This window comes from Ctenocephalides felis, unplaced genomic scaffold (assembly GCF_003426905.1).
Source record: "Ctenocephalides felis isolate EL2017-DRISC unplaced genomic scaffold, ASM342690v1 CF-g0.4_SCAFFOLD_01886, whole genome shotgun sequence".
NCBI lineage: Eukaryota > Metazoa > Arthropoda > Insecta > Siphonaptera > Pulicidae > Ctenocephalides > Ctenocephalides felis.
Genome location: NW_020538040.1, coordinates 95,132,906 through 95,147,325, shown reverse-complemented (window position 1 = coordinate 95,147,325; position 14,420 = coordinate 95,132,906). Strand labels below are relative to the sequence as shown.

General features: G+C 30.1%; 2 protein-coding genes across 2 annotated transcripts in view; one reads left to right on the top strand and one right to left on the bottom strand.

Annotated features, from left to right (window-relative positions):
• The window catches only part of LOC113378429, a 295,400-nt gene that overhangs the window by 236,909 nt on the left and 44,071 nt on the right, over positions 1-14,420 (top strand). The gene's annotated exons all lie outside the window — the stretch shown is intronic.
• The window catches only part of LOC113378430 (ras-related and estrogen-regulated growth inhibitor), a 33,320-nt gene continuing 28,281 nt past the window's right edge, over positions 9,382-14,420 (bottom strand). The window contains exons 5-6 of the mRNA XM_026618961.1: positions 12,573-12,833; positions 9,382-9,765 (exon numbers count right to left, since the gene is read on the bottom strand). Coding sequence (XP_026474746.1) covers positions 9,595-9,765; positions 12,573-12,833 — 432 coding nt within the window. The 3' untranslated portion in view covers positions 9,382-9,594. The remainder of the gene's footprint in view (positions 9,766-12,572; positions 12,834-14,420) is intronic.

The following is a 14,420-nucleotide window of genomic DNA, read 5'->3' as shown; positions in this document are numbered from 1 at the left end:
TATCAGTGATATCATTAGTATTTAAGCAGTAAAAATATTCAGTATTATATTATTACTTTTACACAATTATATAATCGTGTAAAAGTAATAAAATGCTAATGTAACTACGCGATATAATATTAATTTTCAAATGGAAATAGCAGAAGAAAAATTTTGAAGGCAGAAGTATTATGTTTTGCTTTTATTACAAAGTTTACTACATAATTTTTATATAAAATTAATCCAAAAAATCAATTTTCTCATCAAAAGGAAATCATTAAATTGAATTTGATTCTCAAGTTTTGCGTTTTTACTTTGGGCAACACTGCTAAAAATACGAGTCACTGAGTCGATCATCTGGTCGACCAAAAAATTTTACAATCCGTCATTTATTCGTAAATTTTTTAGAAAAATTATTTTATTGATAATTATTCATAAATTTTTATTTCAAATAATTAATGGGATTTGACAAATCCTTAGATACATGAACAGCGTACTATAGAACACATTTGTTTCGAGTATTTCGGTTTCAAAATTGTCGGAGTCGTGGAGTTGTTTAGCGCATATAACTCTACCATGAAGCGGCGTGAAATCCGAGTCGATCCGGCTTCGGATATAATAAGCACATCTCTAATATATATATATATATATATATATATATATATATATATATTTTGATGAGTTATTTAGAATCGGGCAGTAACACCAAGTAAAGAAAAAAAACTAAAGTAGTTTTTAAATACTTTATTTATCCATACGTTTCGGTCTTCATCGAGACCGTCATTCAGTGGAAAAAGAATTAATTATACAAAAATACACTACACTATTACACTGTGATAACCAGGCTATTAATAATTGGAACATTTAAACTAATTAATTTTTTAGACAATTTTTGCTTACATTCTAGTGTGTACAAATTGACTAACGTCTAAATACTATTTAGACTAACGTCTAAATACTATTTAGACGTTAGTCAATTTGTACACACTAGAATGTAAGCAAAAATAGTTTGTTTTTTTTTAACTCCCAGAAGGAGAAGTTTGTTTTCATCAAAAAATCCGAATCGCTAATTTTATGTTTTCTCGACGTTTTAAGCCATTCTGAATCGAATGAGACCAAATTTGGAAAAAGTATGTGTGTGTGTATGTGTGTGTGTCTGGGTATGTCGGACTCGATACCGCCCTGGTATAATACCGACTAAAACCTCCGCTTTGCCCTTGCCTCTGGTCCCCACGGAAACCGCCGTTAGGCATTCGTGGGGAGAGGATCTAGAATGATATAAATTTTTAACTTGTTATAATCAGTGTTATAATTCATAAACATTATACTTATCTTTTAAATGGGCGAACTCCCATTCGCCCTTTCTCTCTCTATAGAACGCAGGTCCATTAAAACATCTCTCGCAAATCTGTCTATGGCGTTCCAAGCAGCATCGCTTGTCAGCATCACTTCAACAACATTACCTGGGGTAATTCTGCATCTCAATGTCTCTTCCACATCATCCCGTAGAGCACCAAATCGCGGGCACACAAAGAACACATGCTCAGCATCTTCGATTTCGCCCAAACAATATGGGCAATCCGGCGAGCTATCGTGCTTGAAGAGGTGTAGGTAGGCTTGAAAACAGCCGTGCCCCGATAGCATTTGCGTAGTATAATAATTTACTTCGCCGTGCTTGCGACTTAGCCAGACTTTGATGTTAGGAATGAGACGATGCGTCCATCTGCCCTATACTGCGACATCCCACACTTGCTGTCATCGGTCAATGCTATTCTGCCGTTCTTCTAATCTTAACTTTTCAGGACTCATTTGTTGATGTCTTCTATGGTAAATTGTCCGTCTTTCCTCTGCTAAGACTAAGAGAGGCACAGTTCCTGAAATGACGCACACTGCTTCCGCCGATATTGTGCGAAATGCGCAAGCAATTCTTATAGCACTAAGACGATATAAGGGCCCTGCCATTCTCCTCGATTTTTGTATGTGTGTGTGTGTGTGTGTGAACAGATTTTTTGTCGTAAATCTACGTTTTCTCAAAAATGGCTGGACCGATTTCAAAAATTTAAAATCCATTCGATGTATCTCGATGAGGACTAGCGTTTATCAATTTTGCGCGACGATTAGCCAAGCCCTTTTTTTTTTGTAAATAGCAGAAAAGTGAAAATTTTTTCGTCCACGTTTTAGCCCGCAGTTCTGAATCGATCTTGAAAATTCAAAAACCGTTCGAAAGATATTGATTGGGAATCGTGCTGATGAGTTGTTGGTAGTTATCGGCCGGGCCGTTTTCTTGTAATAAAGTATTAAAAAAAAATTTTTCGACGATTTTTATCATTATTTTTTTGACGGTAGATACCATAGTCTTCTAGATCATACTAAAATATTATGGCTCCACGACAATTGGTCTAACTTTAAAAATTCGTCAAAGTTTGCAAAAATTGGTATCGTTTTTTTGGCATTTAACAAAATTAAACCTTTGATCGAAGTTTCCTCAAAAACGCCTGAACCGATTTCATAAATTTAAAAGCCATTTGATGTATCTCAATGAGGACTATAATTTGTCAGTTTTGTGAGACGATCTGCCGAGCCGTTTCTTTGTAATTTGAAAGAATGTGTTAAACTTTTCATCCACTTTTAAGCTCAAACTACCGAATCGATTTTAAAAAATCAAAAACTGTTCGAAAGATATTAGTTGAGAATGAAACTGATCAGTTTTAGGTGAAAATCTACCGAGCCGTTTTCTTTTAATTAACTGTTGAAAAAAAATTTATATGGATTTTTATGGAACTTTTGACGTTTGTTAAAATCAAAATTAGATGATTTACTTGGTATAACGATAGATTACTTGATCTTAATGAACATGCTAAACTATTAAAGTCTTACGGAAACTGGTTCAATTATAAAAATTATTGATTTGTGAAAATTTGCTTTCAGAAAATACGCCGAGTTAACGTATTTTCAATGATGTGTAATAAATCCACTCGGAATATTTTTAATCACTCATAAATTAAATTATTTTTTATTGATTAAGTCGATTATTTACACATATCGGGAAGTTCATGTAACTTGCCTCAAGGCTAAATACCAAACCAACTAGTTAATTTTGAATTTTTTTGAATTTTATTGAATATTATGATGAAAATTAAATAGAGAAAAATCGAACATTTGACTTTTTTAGTATCATGCATATTACTAACATCTATTTTAATCTCATAACGTGATTTGCATATTATACAAGTATACAAGTAAAATGTTTTTGAATCATCCTAATCATTTTGCCCAGTATCTCCGAAACGGCTATACCTGTCTTTGCCAAAACAAGTCAGCACATTTAAATATCAATGCTAATTGAATGCTTTTTAAATCATTCAAATCAGTTGATCATACACTCGGAAAGAACAATTGTAGCCAAACATAGTATGGGCCGGCCGTGGTCTTATGGTAAGAACGTGGGCTAGCAAATTTTAGCCCCGGGTTCAAATTGAACCTCGGTCGATTTGGTATCAAAGCAGCTTGATACTAAATTTTTACTTGAAATCATAGTTTTCAAATAATATCTCAAGTGAAAATGACCTTTCGTGGGCATTGCTGCAGCATACGTATATGCAGAGGGGGCAATAGCCGTAGAAGCAACATGACTGAGGTGGAGAGTCAATACACCGACGTCTACCTTCGGAAAAAAGTTAAAATTCAAATATGTAATTAAAAGGAAAAAGTAAATAAGTATATAATAAAGTAATAAACATGTAATACGTTACGAAAAAGTAAAAAATGAATGTAATACGTAACAAAAAGTAATATGTATGGAAGAAAAAGTGTCAAGTATGTAAGAAATTTAAAAACACATACATCTATCATTTCTAAGGTATGCCAAAATGTTCTTATATGCTAAAACTATCAATTTTTTACCTTTACTATAACTTAACCTACGTGAAGTTAAAAATCACAAAAATACATTGTTATAAAATATGGTAACGTATTAAAAGTGCGATTTGCAATCATATATTTCATACATAAGTAACCACCTATAATTAGTGCTTTTTACCAACTTTCCAAAAGCATGAGCCGTAATTAATTCGTAATAACAACATCATATGCAAATGTAAATTTGCATTAAGAAAATTCAAATGCAATGCGAACCATAATAAAAAGGGCATTCGTCTACTTTGCGCATGGAAAATATTTGCAGAAGGAACAATATCGTTACATCACCTCCTATGCACATGAACAATTAGCATATAAATTATGCTTTAACAGTGTCGTTATGTACAACTGTTAATCACTCTGTGCTCGATTTTAAATGAAGTTTAAGTTAGTTTTGCCATAGCTTGACATCGTTTCCTGCGGCTGCAGGATTTCTGCAGATTTCGAACGTAATTATGGTACTTATTGTAGTTTCGGTTATCTTATACTTGTTACGAACTTCATGAATAGCAACTTCTTCTTCATGAATATAATTGCTAGATACTGCATTATGAGTGAGCAACTACCCAACTTCAACAATTGTTCTATATATGTTGCATAAAGTTGGAGTATAAATAAAGATATTAAGTGGCGGTAATTACGGTGACTTTTTACATGCGGAATAAACCGTCTATGAATACCATGATTACATCGAGAATGAGGCACTTGTATGAAAAATAACTTAATAGATTTTAATGATTCACGATCAGTTAACATATGATCGTGCACGTAATTGAAACTTACTACGAAAGTGGAATACACACACATGATACATAATATACTATGATATTTATAAATCATAATATATCTAGTGGGGTGTATGGCATCGTGCCTTAAGGCAAATTGCTGGAACTTCCCGTACTGTAACAAAATGTTCGAGGAACATTGAATGTTTTCAAATAGATTATTATAAATACTATAACATTGTCTAATATTTTTAAGAATTATATAAACTGAATTGCAAAGTTGAAATCATTTGTTTATAGTATATTAGATCTTCAGTCAGAATTAAAAATAAAATTTAAATTATTTTCGATATACAAAAAAAATTTTTTTTTGAAAAAAAAAAGAAAAAAAAGCAGAAAGTTCTTTGAATCATTTAAATCGGACACTTAGTTCTCTCAAAAACTGCCATTTTTTACACATTTAGCTCTGTATTTTTGAAATGGCTGAGCCTGCTTTTCCCAAAATTAATATCCACTTCTTCCAATCAATATAAACTCAATGTTTTTTAGATAATTCAAATCGAATGCTCCGTTCTCTCAAAAACTCGATTTCTATTTTCTGCACTCTTTGCTCTTTATTTCCGTAACTGCTTTACCTGTCTTTGCCAAAAACTAATCAGCACATCTCCTTATCAATAGGAAGCGAATGTTTTATGAACTATTCAAATCGGTTAATCCGTGCACCCGAAAACGTGGGCGAAAAATGCGGACATACAAAATACACATCCATTTTTTCTGATTGTGAGGTACGCCAAAATGTTCGAAAACGTCGAGAAATGCAAAAATTTTCATTTTCGATTTTCGGCTCATTACTATAACTACCCTACGGGAAGTTAAAAACTAGTGGTGCAAGACATTGTGCTGGAATTTTCCGTACCAGAATTAAATACTCAAGGGAAAAAAATCAGTGGCAATAAATATTGATCAATGATTAATAACAATTGTTTTAAATATTTTCAAATAGATAATTATAAATACTATATATTTTATCGCTCATATTTTCTAACGACGATATTATTGCATAGAACACTTGAGAATGATTACAATAACACTTTTTTATATTTATTTGACTTCGTTATATCACATTTGGTCATATAGAAACATAATGAATATACATGTGCATTAGAAATAAATATATAACATTTTATCACTAAATTAAACTTATATCTATTTTAGATTTTATAATCAATTCATAAATTATTTTGTGCACAATATCCATTTTTTCTCCTTGTTTTGTCGCTATTATTGCTAATTTGTCCACCTTTTCATTTCCTTCTATTTCAAAATATCGCCTGATCCCTTTAATTTTTGTCTCATTTCCTAACAATTTTATATTTTCTAACTCCATTCGATTTTCTGTGTAAATTGCATCCTCAAAAAGTTTTTTTTTGTTTATAATTATTAATTTTTCTACACACACATACAATTGCCCTTCTTATTTTCAAGTCTTTAATATATTTCATCGCTTCTCCTATAGCTACTAATTCCGCAGTATATACCGAGACAAAATTTGGTGGTTTTATCAATGTTTGAAGAACTTCTTTCTTCTCATGAATCATAGCACACCCTACTTTATTATTTACTTTAGAGCCATCTATGTAGATTTTGTCATACCCTCTTCTATTTATAATATTTGTCTCTTCATTATTAGTATTGACAAAAAATTGTTTACCTTTATCAAACGATATTTTTTTAAGATAACCATGGTTTTTATATATTTTATAAACATTAATTATCTTCATAAAATTCGAACTGTCTACCATAATATTTTGCTTATTATCTCAAAATTTATTATTCTCCATTAGTTTTTCCAATCTTCTAATCCACTAATAATATTTGGCTCTCTTCTTGATATTTTCTTATATATATTTAGATTACAATAACATGCAGAATGAGTTTTAAATATTTTCAAATAGATAATTATATATGCTAATAAGATTAATAATAAATGCTATATATTTTATCGCTCATATTTTATAACGACTATCTTATCGCATAGAACACTTGAAAATAATTACAATAACATGCCGAATGAGGCATCTATCTGAGGATATATTGCTAACGATTAGAATAACCCATGTGAAATATATACATTTTTAAAATAAATTGTTAATTTAAAATTTAAATTTAAAACTTTGTATATTTTTGATAATTTTGAGGTAATTTTTTTCTGAAAGTTTTGAAATTTGTTTGAACCGTATAAGTGAACTTTAAAAATTCAAAATCTTGGTGTGGAACCCAAAAAATTGTAACAAAATTTGTACTCATTTTCAAAAACTCTGATATATTTGATAATTTGATGTGCATATATCTAATGATCATTTTTGACCGCCAAATAACTTTTTTTGAGCTTTTTTTCTGTACCTTCAAAATTGCTAGACCTGTTTTACCAATTTTATAAATTCTTCAATTAGTCAATACAAGTTTGAATCATTCAAGTCGGATGCTCCGTTCTCACAAAAACTGAATTAAAATTTTTAGCACCTTTTACCCTGTATTTTTAAAATAGCTGAACTTGCCTTTGCCAAAACTTAATTGCCACATCTCCCTATCAATAGGAATCGAATGTTTTCTGAATCATTCAAATAGATCGATCCTTGCGCCCGTTTGCATATTTATTTAAAAAACTTTTTTTAACTAAATTTAAATTAACTGAATATATATATATATATATATATATATATATATATATACAGATTGTCCCAGACCACAACGTCAAATCGAAACAGGGCATAATGGATAATGGATAATAAATATAATGGACCCAAACTGTTCTGAAAAAGAAATAGAACAAAAATATCTCATGTTGTTTGGAAATTACGAGTTTTTAAGTGAGACCTGGATATTATGAGCTTTTTTGGTTATTGTGGGTAACTTTTATTAATTTTGTTCATTTAAACATTGGATGACATTTCTAGGGCCACAGTGAAAAATTCCACAATGCCCCGAGTTTTCAAGAATTTGGACTATATGTTCAACCATGAATATAATTTTTTTTAATTGGTCGAGTTTGAGAGGCTCTCTTTTTAAAACAATGTAGTAAAGTGTGTTGGCAAGTTTCATCAAAAGTTGGCGCATTGAATCAGGATAGTAAAATGGTAAAATATTTGTTAATTTTATTAATTAACAATTTAGAGTTAAAAAATAACTGGAAAATGGTCCCATAATAGCTAACATACTCAAATCCTTTTCTTCCGCATAAGTACTTCGTAGATACCTAATTTTACTTAAAAATGTCGAGAGACATTTTCCATGAGTAAGAAGCGAAGCAGATACTGACGCGACTTTTACCAAATTCATCACAAATACCTAAAATTAGTTAATTGATAATAACAATAATAAGTATTCTATTATAAGTAACTTGTGTGAAAATTTGTTGTGGACTGTGACAGATCACTGAACCATTTTCTCTTCAGTCGGCTGAATGACATGATTGTATTTCAGGATGTACATGTGCATTCAATTTATTTTGCAAAATTAAGCTTATGTTTTTATAACCTCCGTTAGCATACATAACACAGGTTATAAAAATAAATAAATAAATTTAACTCTTAGCGTGTCATATAGTTGGGTATAAACCATGAAGGGCTTGTGCGGTTTCTTTATGAGATGTTAAGATGTTGTGATTTGTCTACATTGATTTTAATGTTATAGCCATAATTCTACTTCTGTCAGTTAGTTTTGAAGTTGAGAAGTAGCTGTTAGAGCATCCTTGAAGTAGTCGCAATGTCTTCTACATATATGCTTATTGTTAAGGCTGAATCTAGTGGCATATCAGTCGTGAATAAGAGAAATAATATTTGACTCATAACACTACCTTGAGGAATACCAGAATAGTTTTTGTGAGGAGAGTAATAATCAGTCCGGATGATAAAAAAAAACTAAATTACTATAATTTTATGCTTACTATATTTTTTTATTATCTTTTTGTTATACCTATATACCTATCATCATTTGAAAGTAATATATATATATATATATATATATATATATATATGTGTGTGTGTGTGTGTGTGTGTGTGGATTTTATTTATGGTAAAAATAAAGTATATATTTGTTTTTTGGCATAATTTATTTGTTTTTATATAATAAATATAAATATAATCAATATAATTTTAAACAATTCAAAAATCTAGAAACATAAAAAATATTTAAATAACTAGTCTTCTAAACGCATTGGTATAAAGTATATTATATTTATGATACTATAAACACATTTAACATGAAAATATATGTGTTAAGATTTTAAAAAATATTTCAATCGCGAGTTTACTGACTAGGTTATTACGCCTAAAAATTCTAATTTTAAGGCTTTGTTGGTAAAATAAAAAAAAATCAATAACAATTTAGTTTGTTTAAGTACTCTTCACAAATTGTTATGCTATATATAATTGTTATATATATATATATATATATATATATATATATATATATTTATCAATTTCATTATTGTATTGTTTTAGAAAACGTCAAATAGATATAAACTTGTATAAATATTAAGGTACATGAATTACTTTTATAGAAATTATACTATATGTATATGATTTACAATGACAAAATTTAGATAAATTTCTCACTTTATAGATTTAATTTTTTATATTCATAATTTATTTATTATATCAATTCTACTAATATTCGTTCTATATAAAAGTTTTTACAAAATCTTAATATGCCATAGCAGTTGTGATCTTAAATATTATTCTTCGTTTATTAAAATGTGTATAAAAGATTTTTGGGCTTAGCGTTAAGTATGAAAGCCGGACTCTTTTTCTTAAATATCATTTTAAATAAACGGAAAACTTTTTTGCATTAGGCTTATTCTTTCGTTGATGTTTACATCCTCCGTTTATAAACTACTATAAATATTTCAGTATCTATGTATTTGCTTAGTATTAAATAATTTCTCCTTCATTTTATCTCATTTCGATATAATTTATTCGATTCCGTTCTTTGGTAGTGCACTGTCGCTTTTGCCGCGCAGGTAAGCTCGTCCGCCTGTGTTTTTGCCGCCGAGCATTCGGTCGAGCAAACTCTGCTTAGATTTGCGGCGAGCTGCCATTATTTCTCGACATAATTCGTAAAAGGCGTCAGCAACCTGGGTCACCTGTTCAAAGAATATGATTTATAAATTATAGAAGACTAAAATATTTCAAGATCTGTTTATGATTATCAATTAAAATGAGCTGAAGAACTAAAAATTACGTTCTTAATGGACTAAAAATTATAATAAACGACTAGAATTCTTAATAGTAGTGATAAATCTTAAAGCAAAAACAAACACCGCATGTCGTCCAGGGACGACATCCGTACACACAGCACGTTATGTAGATGTCTTCCAAGGACGACATCCGTAGCTAAACAGTTTATATTAGAATAATGTATAAATGAATATAGCATGCATAAGTTAGTATGAGATTTTTTTTCTGTTCTATGATATACAAGTTCAAGATGAAATGTTCAAGGCTGGAAAGTTACAAAAACGCAGCAAATTCACTGTAGATTTTTGCATAGCGCATTTTGTTTTACGTTTTACTAATAGACAAAAATATTGTCACAATTTATATACATTAATAGTAGGTACTTTCAATAAAAATATTAACACAGAAAAAATATAAATATGTAAGCAAATATATTCTAATGTGACGTTTTGCCTCTTAAATTCAATTTAACTTGTTTTCACCCATTTTGTCAGACCTATGTACAATATAAAAGCTTCATTCAGTCATGAAGTTTAATCACAAAATAACAGGTTTTGCTTATTAAACTTTCATTTTATAAATGTATAATTTGCCGTAGACGCAAAGCAATTTATATTAATTTTACTAAAAGTATATGAAATTGTAACACCTTTACAGATTTTGACAGTTTAAGAACTGTAGACTCGAATCATTGGATGCAATATCGAAACATTTCGTGATTTTTGAATTAGTAGAAATTACGTTTTTTAAGTTTTGTATTAGCCAAACCAAATAATTTGAATTGAACTTTTTTATATTTAATGGTTTAACAAATTCAAGTGTTTTTTTCAATAGGAAATTACAAAACTGTAGAAACAATATAAAAATTAAATTAAGTGTGATATTGACTTGGCAAATCATACAAAAATAGGTGCTAGATAGCAGGATTTGCAAATGACGGAGAAAACTAACATCACGTTTTTATTTAAGTACACTAAAAAAGAAATAGAATATATTTAATATCTAAGAGGGCATCTATTAACCACATGATGCTTGAAGGCTAAGATATCACGTGTATTTATTTTGTACCTCTAATAAAAAAATATCAATTAAACAAAAAAATACTATTATTTCTAGGTACTAAAAATACACGTGATACTTGATACTTGATGAGGGGTGCGGGGTGATTTTAAATATGACCACCATAGACCCTATAATACATATATGTATAAGGTCTATGATCACCACGTATCATCAAGGGGGAAGGAGGGTCCAAGAATTCTTAAAAATCGATCACGTGATAATTAACGCCTAATAATAAGTGTTAATATTATAGATTTTAATTATTTCTTGAGACATTACCAAGACTTTCATCTATTTAAATACATAATTTTTAAATCTATAGGCAAACAAAATTGAGCGTGGTACTGACTTCAATACTTTTACAATATGTATCTAGATCTGTTTTTTTATTTTATAAATTATTTTTTAATGTTTATAGAAAGAATGCCATAATAACTAGTTCAATTATCTCTATATGTAAATCAATCATAATTAACCCTCTGTCGCTCGGATATTTATTCACCTTCGAACGGTCGGAGTGGTCTGGCTGAACTACCATTCATTTTACATGCATTTATATGAGATAAATGAGTTTTTGGTGTCTTATATGTTAACGATTATTAGTAGTAAATATTTATAATTTTGATTTTTTCTTTTTCCTACCGTCTTTTGCATGTGTTGAGTTTGCTTATAATAAAAAAATTATATATTATTTTATATTATATTATATAAAAAAATCAAAGAATATAAAAATATCGTTGTTTTTTTTATTATTTTTATTTTTCTATTTTATATCAATGAAAAACAATATTTATTTTTTTTCGGCTCCTTCGAAATGAATTCAAATGAAAACGAAATGAAGTGCGTCGCCTTTGAAATGAGCTGTAAAATTCAAGTTGAAAATATAATTTCACAACAGGTTTGCCAGAAAAAGTTTCGACAGCAGTACGGGTAGAAAAATTGTTGAAAATGTGCGCATTATTCATTCGATTTTCAATGTTTGCGATGACCAATAAGTTTGGTAGGTTTTCAAGGAACTCTCATCATGAAAATACTAACATTCATGTTAGTAAATATAGAATGCAGTTTGAATAGAAAATACCAGAAAAAAAAATACTGGTTTACATATATCAAAAAGCGTATATTTCATACAAAATGTATGGGTGGTCTAGGCAGACCACTCCGACCGTTCGAAGTATAAAAAAGTTAATATCCTTATAATTATCCTTCTGTACATTTTTTCGTTCTGATTTTTTCATTGATCGACAGCTAATGAAATATTAATAAAAGTCAATAAATTTCAAGTCGATAGGATTACTAGAAGTATTTTTTTCTAATTGAAGTCGAAATAAGTCTGGCCAGACCACGCCGACCGACGGAGAATTAATCAATTGTAATTGCCGGTAATCGGTAATCAATTAATATTGTGTGTTATGAAGATCGGCAATCGTTAGCGTTTAAAAAAGTCGACTGATATGATCCAATTTTCATCTGAAAATATAGATCAAGAACCTATTTGCAATTGCAAATAGCGCATTGTGTCTCCGCGTTGCGAAATGGTAATGGGCAATTCTCTCACACTACATTTCCCTGATACGAGTTGAAGTTTAACTTGTCAGGGTTCGAGCAGCACACCCATTATTTATTATTATCTACAAGATAGCTAGCTAACCTGTTCCGCCGCCGTGATCTCGTTAAACGTGCAATCTAAGTCCCTGGCCAGTATTTCTCCTTCCTCAGTCCCGACTTGCCTGAGATGGACCATGTCGCCTTTGTTCCCTAAGAGGACCAGCGCGGGCGTGTCGCCGTCCGCGAACAGTTCGGCTCGGGCTCGCTGCACGTAATTGAAACTTTCTCGGTCGGTTATCGAATACACCAACATTAAACCGTCTGCCCACTGAACGGCCTCCTGGGAGGGCAAATCCATAACTGTCTGGAATTTCAAAGATCATTTCATCGATGTGATTCTCGTTATGGAATATTATAATATAAGAGATATAGAAATTAATATTAGTTATATTTATATTTATACTATTTATATTTACATTTACATTTATTAACTTTTCGAGGGAGAAGTTTATGTTTTCATCAAAAAATCCCATGCGCTAATTTGATGTTTTCTCGACGTTTCAAGCCATTCTGAATCGAATGAGACCAAATTTGGAAAAAGTATGTGTTTGTGAACAATTTTTTTGCCGTAAATCGACGTTTTCTCAAAAATGGCTAGACCGATTTCAAAAATTTAAAAGCCATTCAATGTATCTTGATGAGGACTAGCGCTTATCAATTTTGCGCGACGATCAGCCAAGCCATTTCTTTGTAAATAGCAGAAAAGTGAAAAATTTTTCGTCCACGTTTTAGCCCGCAGTTCTGAATCGATCTTGAAAATTCAAAAACCGTTCGAAAGATATTGATTGGAAATCGTGCTGATGAGTTATTGGTAGAGATCGGCCGGGCCGTTTTCTTGTAATAAAGTGTTAAAAAATTTTTTTTCGACGATTTTTATTATTACTTTTTTGACGGTAGATACCATAGTCTTCTAGATTATACTAAAATATTGCGGCTCTACGACATTTGGTTTAGCTTTAAAAATTCATCAAAGTTTGCAAAAATTGATATCGTTTTTTTGGCATTTGTCAAAATTAGATCTTTTTTCGACGTTTTCTCAAAAATGCCTGAATCGATTTCAGAAATTTAAAAGCCATTTGATGTATCTCGATGAAGACTATCGTTTGTCAGTTTTGTGCGACGATCTGCATAGCCGTTTCTTTGTAATTTGAAAAAAAGTGTTAAACTTTTCGTCCACATTTAAGCTAATACTACCGATTACTGAATCGATTTTAAAAAATCAAAAACTGTTCGAAAGATATTAGTTGGGAATGATACTGATTAGTTTTAGGTGAAAATCTACCGAGCAGTTTTCTTGTAATTAACTGTTGAAAAAAAAATTTGAGCCGATTTTTATGAAACTTTTTTTGATGATATATATATAGTATGGTCTTATACGACTTATTGAAATATTACGATCTTACGACAAGTAGTTTAATTTTAAAAATTCATCAAAGTTTAAGAAAATTAGTAGTTTTTTTGACGTTTGTTAAAATTAAAATTGGACAATTGTACTTGGTATAACGTTAGAGTACTTGGTTTTAATGAACATATCAAGCCATTAAAGTCCTATGGAAACTGGTTCAATTATAACAATTGTTGATTTCTGAAAATTTACTTTTAGAAAATACTCCGTGTCAAAGTGTTCGTTCGCTTTCAATTATGTGTAATAAGTCCACTCGGAATACTTTTAATCAATCATAAATTAATTTAGTTTTGATTGATTAGGTCGATTAATTACACATATCGGGAAGTTAATGTAACTTGCCTCAAGGCAAAATACCAAACCAACTAGTTGTTTGTAAGTATTATACATACATACATTTTTTGATAGATTTAGCAATAATTTTGAGAAAATAGTAAATTATATATTAATTTGAATATTTGTCTACGTGTAAATACTGATATACTC